This window comes from Drosophila miranda (genome assembly GCF_003369915.1).
Source record: "Drosophila miranda strain MSH22 chromosome Y unlocalized genomic scaffold, D.miranda_PacBio2.1 Contig_Y5_pilon, whole genome shotgun sequence".
Classification (NCBI taxonomy): Eukaryota; Metazoa; Arthropoda; class Insecta; order Diptera; family Drosophilidae; genus Drosophila; species Drosophila miranda.
Window position 1 is genome coordinate 1,213,731 of NW_022881647.1, and position 21,184 is coordinate 1,234,914.

The window sequence follows — 21,184 nt, forward strand, 5'->3', positions numbered from 1 at the left end:
CGGTCAGCTCTTTTTGCAACAAAGATCTCGCAGGCCTTTCAAATAGCTAGCTAATGGAATGATTTAGCAGTATAGCTCTGGCAGTGAATGAATTAAGTTCCTAACAAGCAAAATGTTGAAAGTGCGCAGCGGTCTATCTATAATTCAGGCGCAAAAAGCAGCCCTCTCTGTCAGCAGTCCGCTGGTAAATATATAGTATACATATAGATCCGATATGACAGTGATATACGTTTTTAAATCTCTTGTAGCGTTGGCAGACCACAGCAGCTGTAGCAGAGCCAGAAATGATGCTAGTACAACTTTTCTGTCTACTGTTTGGAATTTTATGCCTGGAGGAAAATATAACAAACTGGACATTGTGAAATTGTTCAAAGCTTTGCAAGACGACTATGGAAACATATTATATTTACCAGGTATGATGGGAGGTACGTCATACCTGATGACTCACAATCCCAAGGACTTCGAGGTCGTGTTCCGGAACGAAGGAGTGTGGCCGCATCGGCCTGGCAGCGATACTCTTCGCTATCATCGGAAGACTCATAGAAAGGATTTCTTCCAGGGAGTGGAGGGAGCTTTACCCACACAAGGAAAAACCTGGAGCGACTTTCGATCGGCTGTAAATCCTATCCTAATGCAGCCGAAGAACGTGCGGCTTTACTATAAGAAGATGTCCCAAGTGAACCAGGAGTTTGTGCAACGGTGCGTATGACTGATAATAAATCCCTGTTTACGCTCAAGTATGTTCTCCCCCCTTCACAGTATTAAAGCACTCCGTGATATCGATACCCAGGAAGCTCCAGATGATTTCTTAAACGTTATAAATCGGTGGACTCTCGAGTCAGTCTCTGTGGTGGCTCTGGACAAGCAGTTGGGACTGCTCAAAGAGTCGGGCGATAACGACCAGGCTGTGTTACTTTTCAAGTACCTGGACGATTTTTTTGAATTAACAGCCGATCTGGAGATGAAGCCCTCCATCTGGCGTTACGTTAAAACACCCAAGCTAATGAAGCTAATGAAGTCCCTAGATGGCGTTCAAGAAATAACTTCAGCGTATGTAGACGAAGCTATAGAGCGTCTAGAGAAAGAGGCCAAGGAGGGTGTTGTCCGCCCTGAGAGCGAGCAGAGTGTACTGGAAAAGCTGCTCAAGATCGACAAAAAGGTGGCGACGGTTATGGCCATGGACATGCTACCGTACGTAGTCTGTTGTTCTCATACTTACCCTTATCTCATACATCCTTTTTTTCCAGACCTCAAGTACCTTTACAGCGGCCTTGCTGTGCCTTGCCAAGAATCCGGAGAAGCAGGCCGTACTCCGAGAAGAGGTGATGAAGGTTCTACCCGAGAAGGACTCCGAATTCACTGAGGCATCGATGAAGAACGTTCCCTATCTACGTGCCTGCATCAAAGAGTCACAACGGATATATCCTTTATTCATCAGCAATGGCCGATTTCTCAATCGGGACAGCGTTTTGAGCGGATACCAAGTGCCAGCTGGTACCTGTGTGTCGATGGTTCCCCTGAGCTTGCTATCAAGCGAGGAGCACTTCCCCAAGGCTGCTGAGTTCCTGCCAGAGCGTTGGATTCGTAACGCCACAGACTCCAACGGGCAATGCCCGGCAAATGACTTGAAGCTGAAGAATCCGTTTGTGTTCTTGCCCTTCGGATTTGGACCCCGGATGTGCGTTGGAAAGCGCATCGTGGACATGGAGCTCGAGCTGGGCATCGCTCGACTCTTTCGGAACTTTAGCATCGAGTTCAATCATCCCACGGAGAACGCTTTGCGCTCCTCCCTGATCAATTTGCCCAACAGTAAACACATTTCTCATCCTAAATTATCTTTACAACTGGAAAACCTTGAAGGAACTTATTTTCAATATAAAGTAGGTGTTTTTTTGGCCGCACGTCAATTAGAATCAACTTGTTTTGTGCTTTGAGGCATGAGGCAAATTAAGCACACAAAATTTTCATTGTGCAATTTGTGCCAACACGAGAGGCGTCACTTATCTGTGCGGAGGCATTTTCCTTGAGCAACACATTGTGCAATCGAAATCCTGCACACATCACATAAATTCCTTCCATTCGCGAATACAAGACCCATTCCCATTGGCTATGGTTGACCCAACCTCCATCAAGGGAGAGATCCTTGAGATGACTGGCGAGCATGTGGAGCAGCTCCATTTAATGTGGTCCCTCATGTTCGAGCTGAAGACATGCGAGGACTTTCTGCACAAACTCAAGGCGCACGCGGATAATTTCTATACGGATCTGCTGACCGAGTCGCGGGAGAAGCAGGCGGCCATCCTGGATGACAGCCGCACTCCGAGCCGAGGCCAGCGACCTCACCCGACTCCTCCATGAGACGGTGGACATTGGTCAGAGGCCCGACGATGTGCCACTGATCACATTGCAGCTGAAGCTGGACAAAAGCATTGAGCATCTGCGCGAGGAGCTCTCGAAACGTCGGGCGGAGATCGGGAGCTGCTGCTCCAGCAGGAGCAGCTCTGCGAAGAGATGGGCGCACTGCCGCTCCCTCTACTGGCGGACCCGCTGCCCCTGCCCGATGAGATGGACGGCTTTCGCGACCATCTCGACAACCTGCGCTCTCAGCGCGCAGTGCGCCAGACGGAGCTGGACCAGCTCTGCAAGGCCATCAAGCATGACATGAAGATGCTCGAGCTGATGCCCCAGACCGATGCAGAGGATCGCCTACTGAACGATCTGAGCCACAATCTAACACCAGAGACACTAGAGCGGCTGCGGCAGATGCGCAACAGTTATGCCGAGCAGATCCAGGAGCTGCGCTCCAAGATCCATGACATGCGCGAGAAGATCTACGTGCTGTGGGATCGCCTCCAGGAGACGGACGAGAGCACCATGCGACGAGTGCGCGAGTGCACCGAGAATACGCAGCGCACCTATGACATCCTCCATTCGGAGCTGCAGCGCTGCCAGGCACTGCGCAGCCAGAACCTCAAGACGTTCATCGAGCAGCTGCGCGTCGAGATAAGCAAGTGGTGGGATCTAACGCTCAAGAGCCAGCAGGAGCGCAAGCGTTTCTCCAACTACTATAATAAGTATTACAACGAAGACCTGTTGGAGCTGCACGAGCTGGAGCTGGATGATCTGAAGAGCTTCTACACGTGCAACAAGGAGATTTTCGATCTGTACGAGAGCCGTGCAGAACTTTGGTCCCGCATGCAGGCTCTAGACGCAAAGGCCAACGAGCCGAATCGTTTCAACAATCGTGGCGGCCAGTTCCTTAAAGAGGAAAAGGAACGCAAGGCCATCACCTCGAAGCTGCCCAAGATTGAGCAGCAGATCACTGAACTGGTGCACGCCTATGAGGTGCAATCGCATGGCCCGTTTCTGGTTTATGGCGAGAACATACTGGAGCTGATGGCTGGCGAATGGGAGAACTATCGGCAGGCCAAGCAGAGCTCGGCCCGCACGAAGGCCCCGCCCACCAGGAGGACGGGCAGCAGCAGCAAATTGATGATGCCACCGCCGACTGCCGGTTCAACGGCCCCTCGCACGCCCCGAACTTTAAAGAACATGTCCTCAATGTCGACCTCGACAATGTCGTTGCGCAAGACCCCAACAATCCAGCTGATCACTCCCAATATGACCAAGAGCACTGGAATCTGCACAAGCGACTGAATCCATCAGCAGCCGCCAGCTCTTCGGGGTATCGGACTCCCAACGCCAAGCGCAGCCTCATGAGCTCTCTGAATTCGATACGCCCGTCGCCGTCTACCGCACAGCGGCTGGCCAACAGCCAGCTGAAGGCGTCCAAGTCGCCACTAAAGCGGGTCCGCGTCCTGGACAACACATTGCGTCCACAGACGCAGCATTGGCACACGCTCGAACAAGAAGCCACGCACAAAATCAGCGGTGCCGGATACAAGATCGCCCAGCGATTCCGAGTATATGACCGATGAGACCACTGAAAATGACCGCGAAGCCGGGATCTCCTATGAAGAATTGGTGCCCACGAGTCGCTCCTCAGTGCTGCCCGTCGGCGGGGCTCAGCATCAGCGCATTCGCGTGGCTGTGCCACGAATTCGCCATGTCCTCGTAAACCACAATTCGGTGGCGTCGGCCGCCAACACACCGTCAAAGCAGGCGGTCAATCAGGAGGAGGGGCCTCGATTTGGCAATCAATTGAAGCTGCCATCGCCACGTGAAAGTCGCATGTGGCCGAATCCACGATGAGATTATTGGAATTTTTATTTGCGTTTTATGTTTGATTTCATTTTTTGTACCTTTATCTGTTTATCTCTGTTTCATTTATTTTCGATGTTGGCCCAATAAAAATTAAATTACCTTCAAGAAGGACAGCCGAACCAAAAAAAAAAAAAAAACTAGGGGGAACGTTGTGAGTTGCTGCGAACACCGCAACTCTACAGTTATACCCGATACTAAGTCAGTATGGCTCTCCTGCGGCAGACGCCGCTAATATTGACCCACACGACAAAGAGTGCGTGCGAGAGAGACAGAAAATCAGTCTGAGCGTGACGTCGGGCGCTGCGTGGCCACTGCAAATTGATTTCTTGCTTTTGGCTACAAAAATGATCCGATCTGATCCATATTCAGCAATCTGATAGATATAGTCATTATCTATGATTCTGCGTTTTTATTAGTTTTCTCGAATGTGCAATATTGTGGATGCAACAGATTTTCGTCCTTTGTGGGGCGGAAGGGGGTGGGCAAAATTCTGAGATATACGTTTTATAGTGAGATCTAACAGAAGTGCGGATACCAAATTTGGTTACTCTAGCCTTAATAGTCTCTGAGATTTGTGGATGCCCCAGATTTTCGTCCTTTGCGGGGCGGAAGGGGGTGTGGCGAAATTTGGAAAAATTTGGTCCGATATCACAGGAGTGTGGATACCAAATTTGGTTGCTCTGGCTTTTATAGGTTCTAAAATCCTTGAACTCATATTTTGCAATTGGCAAAGCCGACCCTGAAACCTGTGTGTTAGAGAGAGACAGAGCGAGAAAGAATGAAATTGTTTTCTTGATTCTGGCTATAATAAATATACGATCTGGTTGAGATTTTACACTCTAGACCATATAGTCATCCCCTACGATTCTGCGTTTTTGGCTTTATCGTATCTTTAACAATGTGGATGCCACAGATTTTCGTCCGTTGTGGGGGCGGAAGTGGGCGGGGCGAAGTTTTGAAATATTTTTGTAGCAGTGACATATCACAGAAGTCTGGATACAAAACATCGTTGCTCTAGCTCTTATAGTCTTTGAGCACTAGGCGCTGAAGGGGACGGACGGACGGACGGACGGACAGACGGACAGACAGACAGGGCTCAATCGACTCGGCTATTGATGCTGATCAAGAATATATATACTTTATGGGGTCGGAAACGATTCCTTCTGGACGTTACACACATCCACTTTTACCACAAATCTAATACACCCCAATACTCATTTTGAGTATCGGTATAATAACAAGATATAAAAAAGCGCTAAAGATTAGCTTGTTTATATTATTATCAGGCCCAAAACTTTCGGCAGTCTACCGACCATTCCATGCCCAATAAATTAAATTTGGCCAAAAAATCTGATGCCATAATTATGGCGATTTATTTGTTTCATTTCATTGAGAGTCAGATCAATCATAATACTATATTCCTAAATATTCCGTAGAAGGTATAACATAGTCGATCAAATAGCAGTCTATATTAAAAAAATATGGCAAATGTTTACAATTATTTCTGTTTGGCATTCGCACGCTCCCGCGAACGTGTTTTGGCACTCTCTCTCTCTCTTGTTCTGTTTGTGCTCTGTTATCGGTCAGCTCTTTTTGCAACAAAGCTCTCGCAGGCCTTTCAAATAGCTAGCTAATGGAATGAATGATTTAGCAGTATAGCTCTGGCAGTGAATGAATGAAGTTCCTAACAAGCAAAATGTTGAAAGTGCGCAGCGGTCTATCTATAATTCAGGCGCAAAAAGCAGCCCTCTCTGTCAGCAGTCCGCTGGTAAATATATAGTATACATATAGATCCGATATCACAGGGATATACGTTTTTAAATCTCTTGTAGCGTTGGCAGACCACAGCAGCTGTCGCAGAGCCCAGAAATGATGCAGGGTGGCTACAAGCTCGTCCCTTTGATCAGATTCCTAGTACAACTTTTCTGTCTACTGTTCGGAATTTTATGCCTGGAGGAAAATATAGCAAACTGGACATTGTTCAAAGCTTTGCAAGACGACTATGGAAACATATTATATTTACCAGGTATGATGGGAGGTACGTCATACCTGATGACTCACAATCCCAAAGACTTCGAGGTCGTGTTCCGGAACGAAGGAGTGTGGCCGCATCGGCCTGGCAGCGATACTCTTCGCTATCATCGGAAGACTCATAGAAAGGATTTCTTCTAGGGAGTGGAGGGAGCTTTACCCACACAAGGAAAAACCTGGAGCGACTTTCGATCGGCTGTAAATCCTGTCCTAATGCAGCCGAAGAACGTGCGGCTTTACTATAAGAAGATGTCCCAAGTGAACCAGGAGTTTGTGCAACGGTGCGTATGACTGATAATAAATCCCTGTTTACGCTCAAGTATGTTCTCCCCCCTTCACAGTATTAAAGCACTCCGTGATATCGATACCCAGGAAGCTCCAGATGATTTCTTAAACGTTATAAATCGGTGGACCCTCGAGTCCGTCTCTGTGGTGGCTCTGGACAAGCAGTTGGGACTGCTCAAAGAGTCGGGCGATAACGACCAGGCTGTGTTACTTTTCAAGTACCTGGACGATTTTTTTGAATTAACAGCCGATCTAAAGATGAAGCCCTCCATCTGGCGTTACGTTAAAACACCCAAGCTAATGAAGCTAATGAAGTCCCTAGATGGCGTTCAAGAAATAACTTCAGCGTACGTAGACGAAGCTATAGAGCGTCTAGAGAAAGAGGCCAAGGAGGGTGTTGTCCGCCCTGAGAGCGAGCAGAGTGTACTGGAAAAGCTGCTCAAGATCGACAAAAAGGTGGCGACGGTTATGGCCATGGACATGCTAATGGCCGGAGTGGATACCGTACGTAGTCTGTTGTTCTCATACTTACCCTTAACTCATACATCCTTTTTTTCCTGACCTCAAGTACCTTTACAGCGGCCTTGCTGTGCCTTGCCAAGAATCCGGAGAAGCAGGCCGTACTCCGAGAAGAGGTGATGAAGGTTCTACCCGAGAAGGACTCCGAATTCACTGAGGCATCGATGAAGAACGTTCCCTATCTACGTGCCTGCATCAAAGAGTCACAACGGATATATCCTTTATTCATCAGCAATGGCCGATTTCTCAATCGGGACAGCGTTTTGAGCGGATACCAAGAGCCAGCTGGTACCTGTGTGTCGATGGTTCCCCTGAGCTTGCTATCAAGCGAGGAGCACTTCCCACGGAGAACGCTTTCCGCTCCTCCCTGATCAATTTGCCGAACAGTAAACACATTTCTCATCCTAAATTATCTTTACAACTGGAAAACCTTGAAGGAACTTATTTGCAATATAAAGTAGGTGTTTTTTTTGGCCGCACGTCAATCAGAATCAACTTGTTTTGTGCTTTGAGGCATGAGGCAAATCAAGCACACAAAATTTTCATTGTGCAATTTGTGCCAACACGAGAGGCGTCACTTATCTGTGCGGAGGCATTTTCCTTGAGCAACACATTGTGCAATCGAAATCCTGCACACATCACATAAATTCCTTCCATTCGCGAATACAAGACCCATTCGTATTGGCTATGGTTGACCCAACCTCCATCAAGGGAGAGATCCTTGAGATGACTGGCGAGCATGTGTAGCAGCTCCATTCAATGTGGTCCCTCATGTTCGAGCCGAAGACATGCGAGGACTTTCTGCACAAACTCAAGGCGCACGCGGATAATTTCCATACGGATCTGCTGACCGAGTCGCGGGAGAAGCAGGCGGCCATCCTGGATGACATAGCCGCACTCCGAGCCGAGGCCAGCGACCTCACCCGACTCCTCCATGAGACGGTGGACATTGGTCAGAGGCCCGACGATGTGCCACTAATCATATGGCAGCTGAAGCTGGACAAAAGCATTGAGCATCTGCGCGAGGAGCTCTCGAAACGTCGGGCGGAGATCGGGGAGCTGCTGCTCCAGCAGGAGCAGCTCGGCGAAGAGCTGGGCGCACTGCCGCTCCCTCTACTGGCGGACCCGCTGCCCCTGCCCGATGAGATGGACGGCTTTCGCGACCATCTCGACAACCTGCGCTCTCAGCGCGCAGTGCGCCAGACGGAGCTGGACCAGCTGCGCAAGGCCATCAAGCATGACATGAAGATGCTCGAGCTGATGCCCCAGACCGATGCAGAGGATCGCCTACTGAACTATCTGAGCCACAATCTAACACCAGAGACACTAGAGCGGCTGCGGCAGATGCGCAACAGTTATGCCGAGCAGATCCAGGAGCTGCGCTCCAAAATCCATGACATGCGCGAGAAGATCTACGTGCTGTGGGATCGCCTCCAGGAGACGGACGAGAGCGCCATGCGACGAGTGCGCGAGTGCACCGAGAATACGCAGCGCACCTATGACATCCTCCATTCGGAGCTGCAGCGCTGCCAGGCACTGCGCAGCCAGAACCTCAAGACGTTCATCGAGCAGCTGCGCGTCGAGATAAGCAAGTGGTGGGATCTAACGCTTGTAAGAGGCTTGTAGCTGAGGGCGAAAACTAAATTGACCGCCAACGGCGTTGTATGGGCAGCCATAGTCTCGCTGCTACAGGGGTTTTGGAGTCAGGGGCTCTTAAACGGTGCTCTGAAAGGTTGGCTCCCTCTGGGGGTGAGTTAACGCTGATGGCAGGTGAAGAGAAAGAGGAGAAAGCGATGACATTCGAACGTCATCCAGCGGATCCGACCGGTCTCATAGTGGATGGGAGCGTGTCCATCTTCCTTTTGGAATTTGGATGTCGAGCGACCAACATCGCCCCGAACAGGCTCAGCAAAAATCATTAATGAAAAAGTTCCAAAGTCAAGAAAAGAATATTGTCAAAGCGCGAGTGGTATCCAGCAGCAGCAAAGCAAAAGTCGCGGGACTACGATAACTGAAGCTAGGTCGGCCACTGGGCCAAGATTGACGGGTAAGAGGAACAAAAAGTGGGATACCACAGATCTTTCGGGGCCGAATACGTTAGACGGTTCTTTCTCCCTGCACTAGATTTGGCGCCTAGCAATTTGGGCTGGCGAAGCAGCGGCGCTCCAAGCTGCTGATCCTTCGCAGCACAGAGCGAGGGAGCAGAGACGCAGAAAAAATTCAGAGAGGCTCGACCTTCGCGGGCAGCCGGATCGACGTCGGTGAGGCGGCGGCCACAAAGCGGGACGGTCGATAATCCGCGATAGCGGAAAGTTCAGCACCGGCGAAATACGAACGGAGAAAAAGTAGGAAAATAGCGCAAATCCTACCTAAACGTGCCGTATGGCAAATACAGTTAACAAGGCCCAATTAAGATCCGCAGCACATAGGGAAGGAAAGAGTTAGTGTGTTGTTGGAGTTCAATACTCAGAGCTGCAAGGGTAATGCCCCAAAAAAATAAAGAGGGCGAGCGGAGCCAAAGGTGATGCGCGCATAACATATACCCCGTATTTTTATGTATAATTTAGTTCCAATAAATATCATTATCATGTTTAACTAAACCCTTCTTATGATCTCCCCTTCCAAGCCCCTGTAGCGCGTGTCGGCACACCAAGAGGTCATGGCCGACAGATAGATGTATGGAATGGCATGACCAAGGTAGGGTGGGCAAGGGGTCCTCGAAACAGCTGAGGATCGTCCGTCTGTCTTTTAGGTAATCGTCCGTGTTATGTGGTCATTTGTAGTGAACTCTGTCCGGTGAGGTGTATGGCTTGTTTTTTTCTTGCACGTTAAATTTAAAATAAAGAAAGTAAAGGGCCTCGGACTATGACAATAAAACAACTCCACCCCCTTGCTGACGAGCCAGCAGCCGAAAACAATACGTGCCGGTCATAGCCGAGTAATACAATCTCGCCCAAGTACTCGTTACCCATTACAGTAATAATTAAGAAGATCTTTATTTTTGGCGCCCAACGTGGGGCCACCTTGTGTTGTACATCGGATTGACTCCGATTAATTAATACCAGGAGGACTCACACATTACATTGACCACAATTGTCTTCTTTCCCATCTGTCTTATTTACAACCTTGTATTGTCTGAATGAATAGCGTAGGGTAGCTGTCCGTAAAGTTTACGCTGGTTAGCGTATAGCTTTGATGGCAAATATCTGTTTCACTACAAAGTTTTCTGCGAGCATGGAACCATGACAAAAACTTGGAATGCAGGCAAATTAGCCTCAGAGGCGATAACCTGTCCAGTGAGATGTGGGTTCGAGCGGGATTTCTATATTTTCAACAAGTGAAGGGACGACTGGGATAGAATGCATAGGAATTTAGAATGGGTCGGCTGCAAGCAGTTGCCTTCTGACCACATTTACCTAGCGATAGTTTTCACTTAACTTTATCTTTTATTTGTTTTGATGTTTTTGTTGAAAAGCCATTCTGACGATTGGAAATCAAGTTGATTCAACCTTAGGGATGAATCTCTGACCACGGCAGATGGACTGGAACGGAAACATGGAAGTTCTATTTGTTTGTCTATTAGGAAACAAGGAGAGTTTTTTTTGTCATGAAATGCCTCCTGTCCACGATTCATTTGTGTTGGTCAGTTTCATAAATTTGCTATTAGACGTTACCAAAAAAAGCGGACAATTGGTGTGCAGCTTCTGCAGGGAGCTATTGGGAGTCGGGAGATCATTCTTTTCTTTTGATGGTATAATTTCAAAGAATTAAATTTCTTTATATATTTGTTTTATAAAAACATTTTTATATTTTCTTCTATAATTTTTTTTATATCTTATTTTTGTTATATTTTTTTTTATATATACTCACATACATATGTACATTCATTATACAGGCTACATAAATAGATTTGATACATTTATTGGGGGTTATTCCGCAATATGATGTAATTAATTCTGGGAAGAAATTAAATAGTTCTATGGGTCTGGATAGATCGCCACGAAAAGGGGTGCCTTCTCGAAGCATAGAATGCAGCTTATGCAAGTCCGAGTTGGGAACTGGGGAAAATTATAAAACGAAGTGCAGGCATCCGTTTCATAAGGCATGTATAAAAACGCATTTCACTGTTAAAACAACTTGCCCAACTTGTGATTCGGTTTGCATAGCTCAAACCATTACAAATCCAGCTAGCACATCTGTGTTAACGAGGCAGCAATCTAGACTCGTACCAATCCCAAGAGCAGATAGCTTATCAGATTTGGCCGAAACGAGAAGTGAAGAGCTAAGTGCGAGCGAGAACCCGTCCATCGTCGAGATGAGCCAGACGTCTGCCGAAATTGCAGCCGCTGTCAAGGCTATGCAGAACGAGCTGTTAACTCAGTTGACAGAACAAATGGTGAATCTCATTCAAACCAATGTAGAAGCTCACATAAATAATATGGAGCAGCAAAGACAAACGCCAAATCCAAATACTAGCAGGAATACTTCTTTGGAGCAGCTACTAGGAATCAATGGGCAGCAACCAGATCCGGGGTTACCTCCGCGTGCTACCAGCGCCCGATCGGTAGGTTCAGAATTGGCCCAAAGACCAGTCAAAGTAGGCCACATAATGTCGAACTGGAAATTAAGATTTTCAGGAACCACCGATACAATAGGAATCGATAGCTTTATCTATAGAGTTGAGGCCCTTACTCATCAGACGTTAGAGGGAAATTTCTCACTTCTGTGTGGTAATGCGAATTCGCTATTTGATGGCAAGGCATCTGATTTCTTTTGGCGATATCACAAGTCGGTAGGAGTAGTTCGTTGGCAGGAGCTTTGTGCTGCGTTGAGGAAGCAATTCCGAGACTCCAGAACGGATGTGGATATCCGCCAAGTGATTAGGGATAGAAAACAGAGGGAAAAAGAAACGTTCGAAAGTTTCTACGATGCCATCCTAAAGCTAACTGATAGACTCGACCAGCCTCTTAGTGAGAAGACGCTGATTGAAATTGTGAGGCGTAATTTACGTCCGGAAATTCAGCATGAAATTCTTAACATACGGGTAGATTCGATGGAAACCTTGAGGGATATATGCAGGAAGAGGGAATGCTTTTTAGAAGAAGTCCGTAACAATCATGGTTATCAGAAACCATCGGTCTTTAAGAAGCAGATATCAGAGCTCTGGGAGGAAGCGAACATCGATGATGCCGTAGAATTTTCTGAAGGAGAGGTAGAGGATGAGATAGGCGCTTTTGCTCTCGTATGCTGGAATTGCAGGAAGGAGGGGCATAGGTATCAAGACTGCGCGGAAAAAAGGAAAATTTTTTGCTATGGATGCGGTATTCCTAATGCCTATAAACCTTCATGTGCGCGATGCCAAAAAAACGCGCAAAGGAGCACTGCAGCATCTCGTCCACGGACCAGTGTTCCCAACCGGCAAGCGGCGACAAAGGAGTGAGGATATATAGCAGTGGTGGGGAGCGGGAAATGACACACTCCGTTTCGGCTGGTCAGCCAGAGTATTTTTGGCATACTAAGCTGGAAAATATTAGGAAGATTGGGTTTCCGAGCTTTGGCGACAAAGCAAGGACAAGTTCTCACAGCAGTCGGCGGTTAAAAAAAATTCTGGGAGTCAGTAAAGTACATAAATAGCATTAGAAGAAACAAAGGGACAAACGCCCTTATGCTGAAGTTGGTCTTCTGGATAATAAGCAAGTGGGTTTGCTCGATACAGGAGCTGCTCTGACTTGCATCGGAGGGAAACTGGCCAAAGAATATATTATCAGCAGGAAGCCGTTTAAAAAGGTGCTGTCCAAGGCATGCACCGCTGATGGAAGTCATCAGAAAATAGTTGGTAAATTTAGGACTAGTATAGAGTATAAAGGTATAAGTAAAGAATTAGATATCTACATAGTCCCTTCGTTAAGTCAGGATGTTTATTTAGGAATTGATTTTTGGATGTCGTTCGATCTTTTGCCCCCACCCTTAGAGGTGGCGTAAATATCAGCCGCCACAGAGCAGGAATGGTCCAACGTTTTCCATCATTTGCGACATCGGGTCTCGGGAAAACTTCGGGGGTGTCACACTCAATAGACACTGGAAACGCGAAGCCCGTTAAGCAGCGTCATTTTCCAGTTTCCCCGGCAATTGAGAAGTTATTGTACACTGAGATTGACAGGATGCTTCAACTAGGAGTGATTGAAGAATCTGAGAGTCCTTGGTCCTCGCCAGTAGTACTTGTCCGGAAACCGGGAAAAGTCAGAGTTTGTTTGGACAGCAGAAAAGTGAATGAGGTTACGGAAAAAGATGCGTACCCCCTTCCCCAAATAGATGGCATTCTCAGCCGTTTACCGAAGGCAGTGTTCATAAGTAGTCTCGACCTGAAGGATGTTTCGAAGAAGCTTAACAAAGCCCAAAGAAACTATACGGTTACAGAGCAGGAATGTCTCGCTGCTCTGGTGAGCATAAAAAGATTCAAAGCCTATGTAGAGGGTCAGGAGTTCACTGTAATTACGGATCACGCCTCGCTGAAATGGCTCATGTCTGAAAGTGATTTGAATTCGAGGTTAGCGAGATGGGCTTTAAAACTGCAAGGTTTCCGGTTCAGTATCCAACACAGAAGAGGGAAGCTGAATGTTGTTCCGGATGCCTTGTCCAGGGTCCCATATGACCAAGTGGCTGCAGTGGATTTCAGCAATGGCTTGCTGGTGGACATTGAGTCAGCTCATTTCAAATCGGGAGAATATTTGGAACTGATGGAGGGAATTAAGAGCAATATGGCTCAACTCCCCGACCTTATAATAGTTGATTCGCTGATCTATCGGCGATCCGAGCATGTAAAAGGAGACATCCTTAACGACGCGTTTGCTTGGAAGTTGTGGGTACCCAGGGGGATGGTGAAAGAAGTGCTTAAGAGAGCACACGATGATCCGCTGGCTTCCCATGGTGGAGTCCTCAAGACACTCGAGCGGATTCGGCGTTATTATTTCTGGCCTGGACTCGTCAATGACGTAAAAGACTACGTGGCAGCCTGCGAGCAATGTAAAATGTCAAAAGCTCCAAACGCTCCGTTACGTCCACCGATGGGAAAAGCGGCCGAGTCGCAAAGGTTCTTCCAGCGTCTCTATATTGATTTCTTAGGTCCGTATCCTAGGTCTCGCAGTAAAAATATACGAATTTTTATTGTCCTGGACCATTATTCGAAATTTGTTTTCCTCAAGGCTGTAAAAAAATTAAATGCGGATGTTGTGCTGAGGTATTTAGAGGAGGAGTTATTCCATACTTTCGGAGTTCCAGAGGGAATTGTATCTGACAACGGATTGCAATTTCGATCCGAGAAGTTTCAAGGCCTGCTCAGAAGGCATCGAATAACGCACACGCTAACAGCTGTCCACGCTCCCCAAGCCAATGCTTCGGAGCGAGTCAACCGTTCGGTCATCGCTGCCATTCGGTCGTATATTCGCAGTGACTAGAAAGACTGGGATGAGAGTCTTAGCAAAATATGCTGTGCGTTGAGTTCGGCGGTTCACTCAGGGTTAGGATCCACGCCCTACTATATGGTTTTCGGCCAGCAGATGGTGTCTTCAGGCGCAACGTATTCTTTGCTGAGGATATTGGGGATGTTAGAGGACAAGGCAGCGACCTTCACACGTGAGGATTCATTGGATATCGTCAGAAAGAGAGCGTGTGAAGTGATGCGGAAGCAATGGGAGCGAAATCGACGGCATTATGACCTGAGGGCACAGGAAGTATCGTACCAGGTGGGGCAGGAAGTGCTACGGCGAAATTTTAAACAAAGCATTTTTCAAGCCGGCTACAACGCTAAGCTAGGGCCAATGTTTCTTAAGGCGCGAGTTAGACGGAAAGTGGGGAGCTCGATTTATGAGCTGGAAGATCTGCAAGGAAAGCTCATCGAAAGGTACCACGGGAAGGATATCCGGCAAGTGTAGCTACAAGCCAGTCAGCCTTGTGGATTCCTCAAGGCAGGCAATATCCCCAAGTCTGACTTTGGCAGGGGGGATTTTGTAAGAGGCTTGTAGCTGAGGGCGAAAACTAAATTGACCGCCAACGGCGTTGTATGGGCAGCCATAGTCTCGCTGCTACAGGGGGTTTTGGAGTCAGGGGCTCTTAAACGGTGCTCTGAAAGGTTGGCTCCCTCTGGGGGTGAGTTAACGCTGATGGCAGGTGAAGAGAAAGAGGAGAAAGCGATGACATTCGAACGTCATCCAGCGGATCCGACCGGTCTCATAGTGGATGGGAGCGTGTCCATCTTCCTTTTGGAATTTGGATGTCGAGCGACCAACATCGCCCCGAACAGGCTCAGCAAAAATCTTTAATGAAAAAGTTCCAAAGTCAAGAAAGTCCAAAAAGTGGGATACCACAGATCTTTCGGGGCCGAATACGTTAGACGGTTCTTTCTCCCTGCACTAGATTTGGCGCCTAGCAATTTGGGCTGGCGAAGCAGCGGCGCTCCAAGCAGCTGATCCGTCGCAGCACAGAGCGAGGGAGCAGAGACGCAGAAAAAATTCAGAGAGGCTCGACCTTCGCGGGCAGCCGGATCGACGTCGGTGAGGCGGCGGCCACAAAGCGGGACGGTCGATAATCCGCGATAGCGGAAAGTTCAGCACCGGCGAAATACGAACGGAGAAAAAGGAGGAAAATAGCGCAAATCCTACCTAAACGTGCCGTATGGCAAATACAGTTAACAAGGCCCAATTAAGATCCGCAGCACATAGGGAAGGAAAGAGTTAGTGTGTTGTTGGAGTTCAATACTCAGAGCTGCAAGGGTAATGCCCCAAAAAAATAAAGAGGGCGAGCGGAGCCAAAGGTGATGCGCGCATAGGCAGAGAGTGAAAGCGGGGGAGAGAGAGAACACGCAAGCAGCAAAGGCAGAGCCCAATAGGAGAGCGAGCGAGCTATAAAAACGCCAGCAACGGAGCCGAAGGGGGCTGGCGATAAGCCGAGTGAAGTAACATAAGTTAACATAAGAGTAAGCAGAATAGTACCGAGCAGCAGAACAGCTATTTAAGTTTACATACATATACATAAAAAAGAAATGCAGAAATGAAGAACAGCAGTGAGGGAGCATAGATTAGGAAAAGAAGGGCAAGAGGAAGAGTGAATATGAAACTAAAACAAATCCATAAATAGATAACCTTCCCTGCACAGATCAAAACAAAAAAAATAACAAGAACCAATATGTTTATAACCGAAATGCAATAATAATACACCCGAACCCAAAATATCATATTAACCACAGTTTTGCAGCAACCATCAGAAAGCGCTTTCGACGGTGGATCCGCAGTAAAAGTGAGTTTATTTACTAGGTATTAGATTACAATCATTTGGGCATGGAAGAAATTGTCTATGGGTGTTCCGACCAAATTGCCTCACCGTTTCGTAGCCCGTAAGAATCAACATTTATATTCTATCTTTAAATTTTAATCTTTACCATTGCACATTTATTCAAATACTAGTTTATAAGTTTACCTGATCCTAGTTCAAGGGAACCAGGCCCAGGTAGCCTATGGGAGGGAACATATACCCCGTATTTTTATGTATAATTTAGTTCCAATAAATATCATTATAATGTTTAACTAAACCCTTCTTATGATCTCCCCTTCCAAGCCCCTGTAGCGCGTGTCGGCACACCAAGGGGTCATGGCCGACAGATAGATGTATGGAATGGCATGACCAAGGTAGGGTGGGCAAGGGGTCCTCGAAACAGCTGAGGATCGTCCGTCTGTCTTTTAGGTAATCGTCCGTGTTATGTGGTCATTTGTTGTGAACTCTGTCCGGTGAGGTGTATGGCTTGTTTTTTTCTTGCTCGTTAAGTTTAAAATAAAGAAAGTAAAGGGCCTCGGACTATGACAATAAAACAATTCCACCCCCTTGCTGACGAGCCAGCAGCCGGAAACAATACGTGCCGGTCATAGCCGAGTAATACCATCTCGCCCAAGTACTCGTTACCCATTACACGCTCAAGCAGGAGCGCAAGCGTTTCTCCAACTACTACAATAAGTATTACAACGAAGACCTGTTGGAGCTGCACGAGCTGGAGCTGGATGTTCTGAAGAGCTTCTACACGTGCAACAAGGAGATTTTCGATCTGTACGAGAGCCGTGCAGAACTTTGGTCCCGCTTGCAGACTCTAGAGGCAAAGGCCAACGAGCCGAATCGTTTCAACAATCGTGGCGGCCAGCTCCTTAAAGAGGAAAAGGAACGCAAGGCCATCACCTCGAAGCTGCCAAAGATTGAGCAGCAGATCACTGAACTGGTGCACGCCTATGAGGTGCAATCGCATGGCCCGTTTCTGGTTTATGGCGAGAACATACTGGAGTTGATGGCTGGCGAATGGGAAAACTATCGGCAGGCCAAGCAGAGCTCGGCCCGCAAGAAGGCCCCGCCCACCACGAGGACAGGCAGCAGCAGCAAATTGATGATGCCACCGCCGACTGCCGGTTCAACGGCCCCTCGCACGCCCCGAACTTTGAAGAACATGTCCTCAAAGTCGACCTCGACAATGTCGTTGCGCAAGACCCCAACAATCCAGCTGATCACTCCCAATATGACCCAGAGCACTGGGAATCTGCACAAGCGACTGAATCCATCAGCAGCCGCCAGCTCTTCGGGGTATCGGACTCCCAACGCCAAGCGCAGCCTCATGAGCTCTCTGAATTCGATACGCCCGTCGCCGTCTACCGCACAGCGGCTGGCCAACAGCCAGCTGAAGGCGTCCAAGTCGCCACTAAAGCGGGTCCGCGTCCTGGACAACACATTGCGTCGCAGCGGGGGATTGGGCAGACGCAGCATTGGCACACGCTCGAACAAGAAGCCACGCACAAAATCAGCGGTGCCGGATACAAGATCGCCCAGCGATTCCGAGTATATGACCGATGAGACCACTGAAAATGACCGCGAAGCCGGGATCTCCTATGAAGAATTGGTGCCCACGAGTCGCTCCTCAGTGCTGCCCGTCGGCGGGGCTCAGCATCAGCGCAATCGCGTGGCTGTGCCACGAATTCGCCATGTCCTCGTAAACCACAATTCGGTGGCGTCGGCCGCCACCTCGATTTGGCAATCAATTGAAGCTCCCATCGCCACGTGAAAGTCGCATGTGGCCGAATCCACGATGAGATTATTGGAATTTTTATTTGCGTTTTATGTTTGATTTCATTTTTTGTACCTTTATCTGTTTATCTCTGTTTCATTTATTTTCGATGTTGGCCCAATAAAAATTAAATTACCTTTAAGAAGGACAACCGAACCAAAAAAAAAAAAATAACAAGATATAAAAAAGCGCTAAAGATTAGCTTGTTTATATTATTATCAGGCCCAAAACTTTCGGCAGTCTTCCGACCATTCCATGCCCAATAAATTAAATTTGGCCAAAAAATCTGATGCCATAATTATGGCGATTTATTTGTTTCATTTCATTGAGAGTCAGATCAATCATAATACTATATTCCTAGATGAATATGCAAGTCGATTTAGCCATGTCCGTCTATCCATCTAATACCTGTTTCTATTCAAACTAGTCTCTCAGTTTTGAAGCTCATTAAGTTTCATGAATACACAGATCATTCGTCGAAACAGAGCACATCGAATGACATATAAACGAAGTATCGATAGAACCTACAAATATAAACATATATAAGGAACGACAATATCAATAGCTGTCATAGAGAACGAAGTATTGATTATGGCATGGAAGAGGATCTACCTTTGAACATGTAGAACCTACAAACATAAAAATCAATAAGGAACCACATTATATAGCTATCATATGAACGACGTTTTGATATTGGTCCTGTTTCAGACCTACCTTTAAACATGTAAAACCTACAAATATAAACATCAATAAGGCTCTGAATTGTTGACATGGAAAGCTTACCTTTCCCAACAATTGAAGTGTTCATATCTCATGGTAAGTGCTGTAGAACCTGTATATAATTGTTTACCAGCGAATTTCTAATCAGTTGTGCAACTGATTTTTTTTTTTTTTTTTTATTAAGCGTTGAATCCGTACATTGCATATAACGTATCTTAACATCACTGGTAAATAATATTGGGGTAGCCAAACCTAATGCTAAATGCGAGAGGACTTACAAAAAATATAATATTATAATATTGGGAGGGAAACTTAGAGTTGGCCAATAGTTTTGGCAAAACCCAATCTCTTCAACCGCCTCAAAGGCCTGGCAGGTAGTAATCGTCTGGCGAGCATACTATGGTGTCTAATTAGCCTGTCACTGTATCTGCTGGTGTGCCTTCCAATCTGCTCCTCTACTGTATGCAGATTCAAATCCCGATGTAGGGTGGCGCCGCGCACGTACCAAGGGCAGTTCGTTATTTGCCTCATGGCGCGATTCTGCAAGACCTGTATCCGTTTATAGTTCGATTTGGCAGCTATACCCCAAATCTGCACACCGTAGAGCCAGATCGGGGCTACACAGTGTACATAAACTGCTCTTTTGGCTCTCAGTGACATGGTGCTTCTTCTGTTAATCAGCCACCGCAATTGCTGCATTCTTTGCCCACATTTACGAGCCGTAGCTTTCAAGTGTGGACCAAAAGTAAGACGCTTATCAAGGGTGATACCGAGATACTTTGCTTGCTCTGGTTGGTCCAAAGTTACGCCTTCAAACTTTATGGGTGGGGTGTGGTCTATGAGCGCTTTCAGGGTGAAGCATGGATTGGTGGTCTTCAGTGGGTCGACTTTTAAATTCCATCTTTTGCACCAAGCTGCCAAAGAGTAGAGGTACTCTTGGAGACCATCTGCTGCCTCAAGGCGGCACTTCGAGCTGTAGAGCAGTGCTATATCGTCCGCGTAGGTAGCAAGCAGAGCCTCCATATGTTGCTCGCTTGGGGAGGGTAGATCTGCAGTATAGATAGAGTAAAGCAGCGGGCCAAGGACGCTGCCCTGTGGAACTCCAGCTCTCATTTGGCAAGGTGTTGAATGTGTGTTCCTGAACCTGACCATAAACTGACGTCCTTCCAAGTATGATCGTAGGACACCGTAGTATGGTGCTGGGAACAGTTTTTTAATTTTGCTCAGTAGGCCGTTATGCCAAACTCTATCGAAGGCTTGCTGCATATCAATGAAGACTGCATTGCAGTATTCTAGATCATCATAGGCCTGTAGGATGTGTCCTGCCAATCTGTGGACTTGCTCCACTGTGCCGTGTCCCTCCCGAAAGCCAAACTGGTGATCCGGCAAGATACGGCATTCCTTGATTATACTACCAAGACGATTGGCAAGAAGCCTCTCCCATACCTTAGATAAGGAAGACAAAAGACTTATTGGCCGATACGACTCAGGGTCGTCCTCCGGTTTTCCAGGCTTATGGATCATCAGGATTGTTGCTATCTTCCACTGCTTAGGGAAAAACTGCATCCTTAACATGGCGTTAAAAATGAGCACTATGTAGAGTATCGCCCGAGTAGGCAATGCTTTCAGTGTGGAATTGCACACTCTGTCAATGCCAGGAGCCTTCTTCCTCGGTAGGGACTTGATGACTTCAACAATCTCCTCAGCCCTGGCTGGTTTAATGGGTAAGGCCATTTGTAGAGGTGTTTGCAGACTATCTTTTGTCTCTTTGTACTGCGCCTCCGTGGCGAATTGGTAATGGGTGAACCTGTCCCTTAAATGATGTGCAAACGAATTGGCCTGCTCTTCTTCGTTTCTAGCAAGTTCACCGTTGGGACACCGGATGGGAATCTGTCTGAACGGTTGTCTCTTAAGAGACTTAGTGGTCTTCCAAAGCGAATATCCAGCATCCACGGTGTAATCCATGGAAGCAAGCTTTTGTTCAAAGAAGTTGCTTCGAAGTTCTCTCAGGGTGTTTCGAAGTTGCTTGGCAGCCCGGTTCCATAGAACTCGGTCCCATGGGTCTTGAGATCGGATTGCACGTCTGCGAAGTCTCCTTTTTTGTGACAAAAGCTCTCTGGCCTCTCTTGTAAGAACTATTCCATAGGCGGCGCTTGTCGGAGGATGCGAGGGCGTTGAGGCAGCAGCAGCCATGTGTATACTCTCTGTGATGTTATCTACAGCCATCTCGATTTCTTCCTCAGAGTTTAGCGTGACGTTCAGTTGAATCGACCTCTCCAAATGTTGCCTAAATGCGAGCAGATCAGTGTGCTT

At 47.3% G+C, this 21,184-nt stretch overlaps 1 protein-coding gene and 1 pseudogene across 1 annotated transcript; both read left to right on the top strand.

Annotated features, from left to right (window-relative positions):
• Nucleotides 1–351: 351 nt before the first annotated feature.
• LOC117195092 (probable cytochrome P450 12a5, mitochondrial) lies at nucleotides 352–7,430 on the top strand. Its single transcript, XM_033399748.1, has 4 exons — nucleotides 352–699; nucleotides 760–1,183; nucleotides 7,021–7,044; nucleotides 7,101–7,430. The coding sequence occupies exons 1-4, from the start codon at nucleotides 416–418 to the stop codon at nucleotides 7,428–7,430; spliced, it is 1,062 nt and encodes a 353-aa protein (XP_033255639.1). The 5' UTR covers nucleotides 352–415.
• Nucleotides 7,431–7,746: 316 nt separating this feature from the next.
• Nucleotides 7,747–18,112, top strand: LOC117195093 (annotated as a pseudogene).
• Nucleotides 18,113–21,184: the final 3,072 nt, after the last annotated feature.

Coding starts and splice junctions, on each gene's coding strand:
- LOC117195092 (XM_033399748.1), top strand. CDS start 416: ATGATGGGAGGTACGTCATACCTGATGACTCACAATCCCAAGGACTTC. Junction 700..759: donor AACCAGGAGTTTGTGCAACG/GTGCGTATGACT, acceptor CCCCCTTCACAG/TATTAAAGCACTCCGTGATA. Junction 7,045..7,100: donor TAATGGCCGGAGTGGATACC/GTACGTAGTCTG, acceptor CTTTTTTTCCTG/ACCTCAAGTACCTTTACAGC.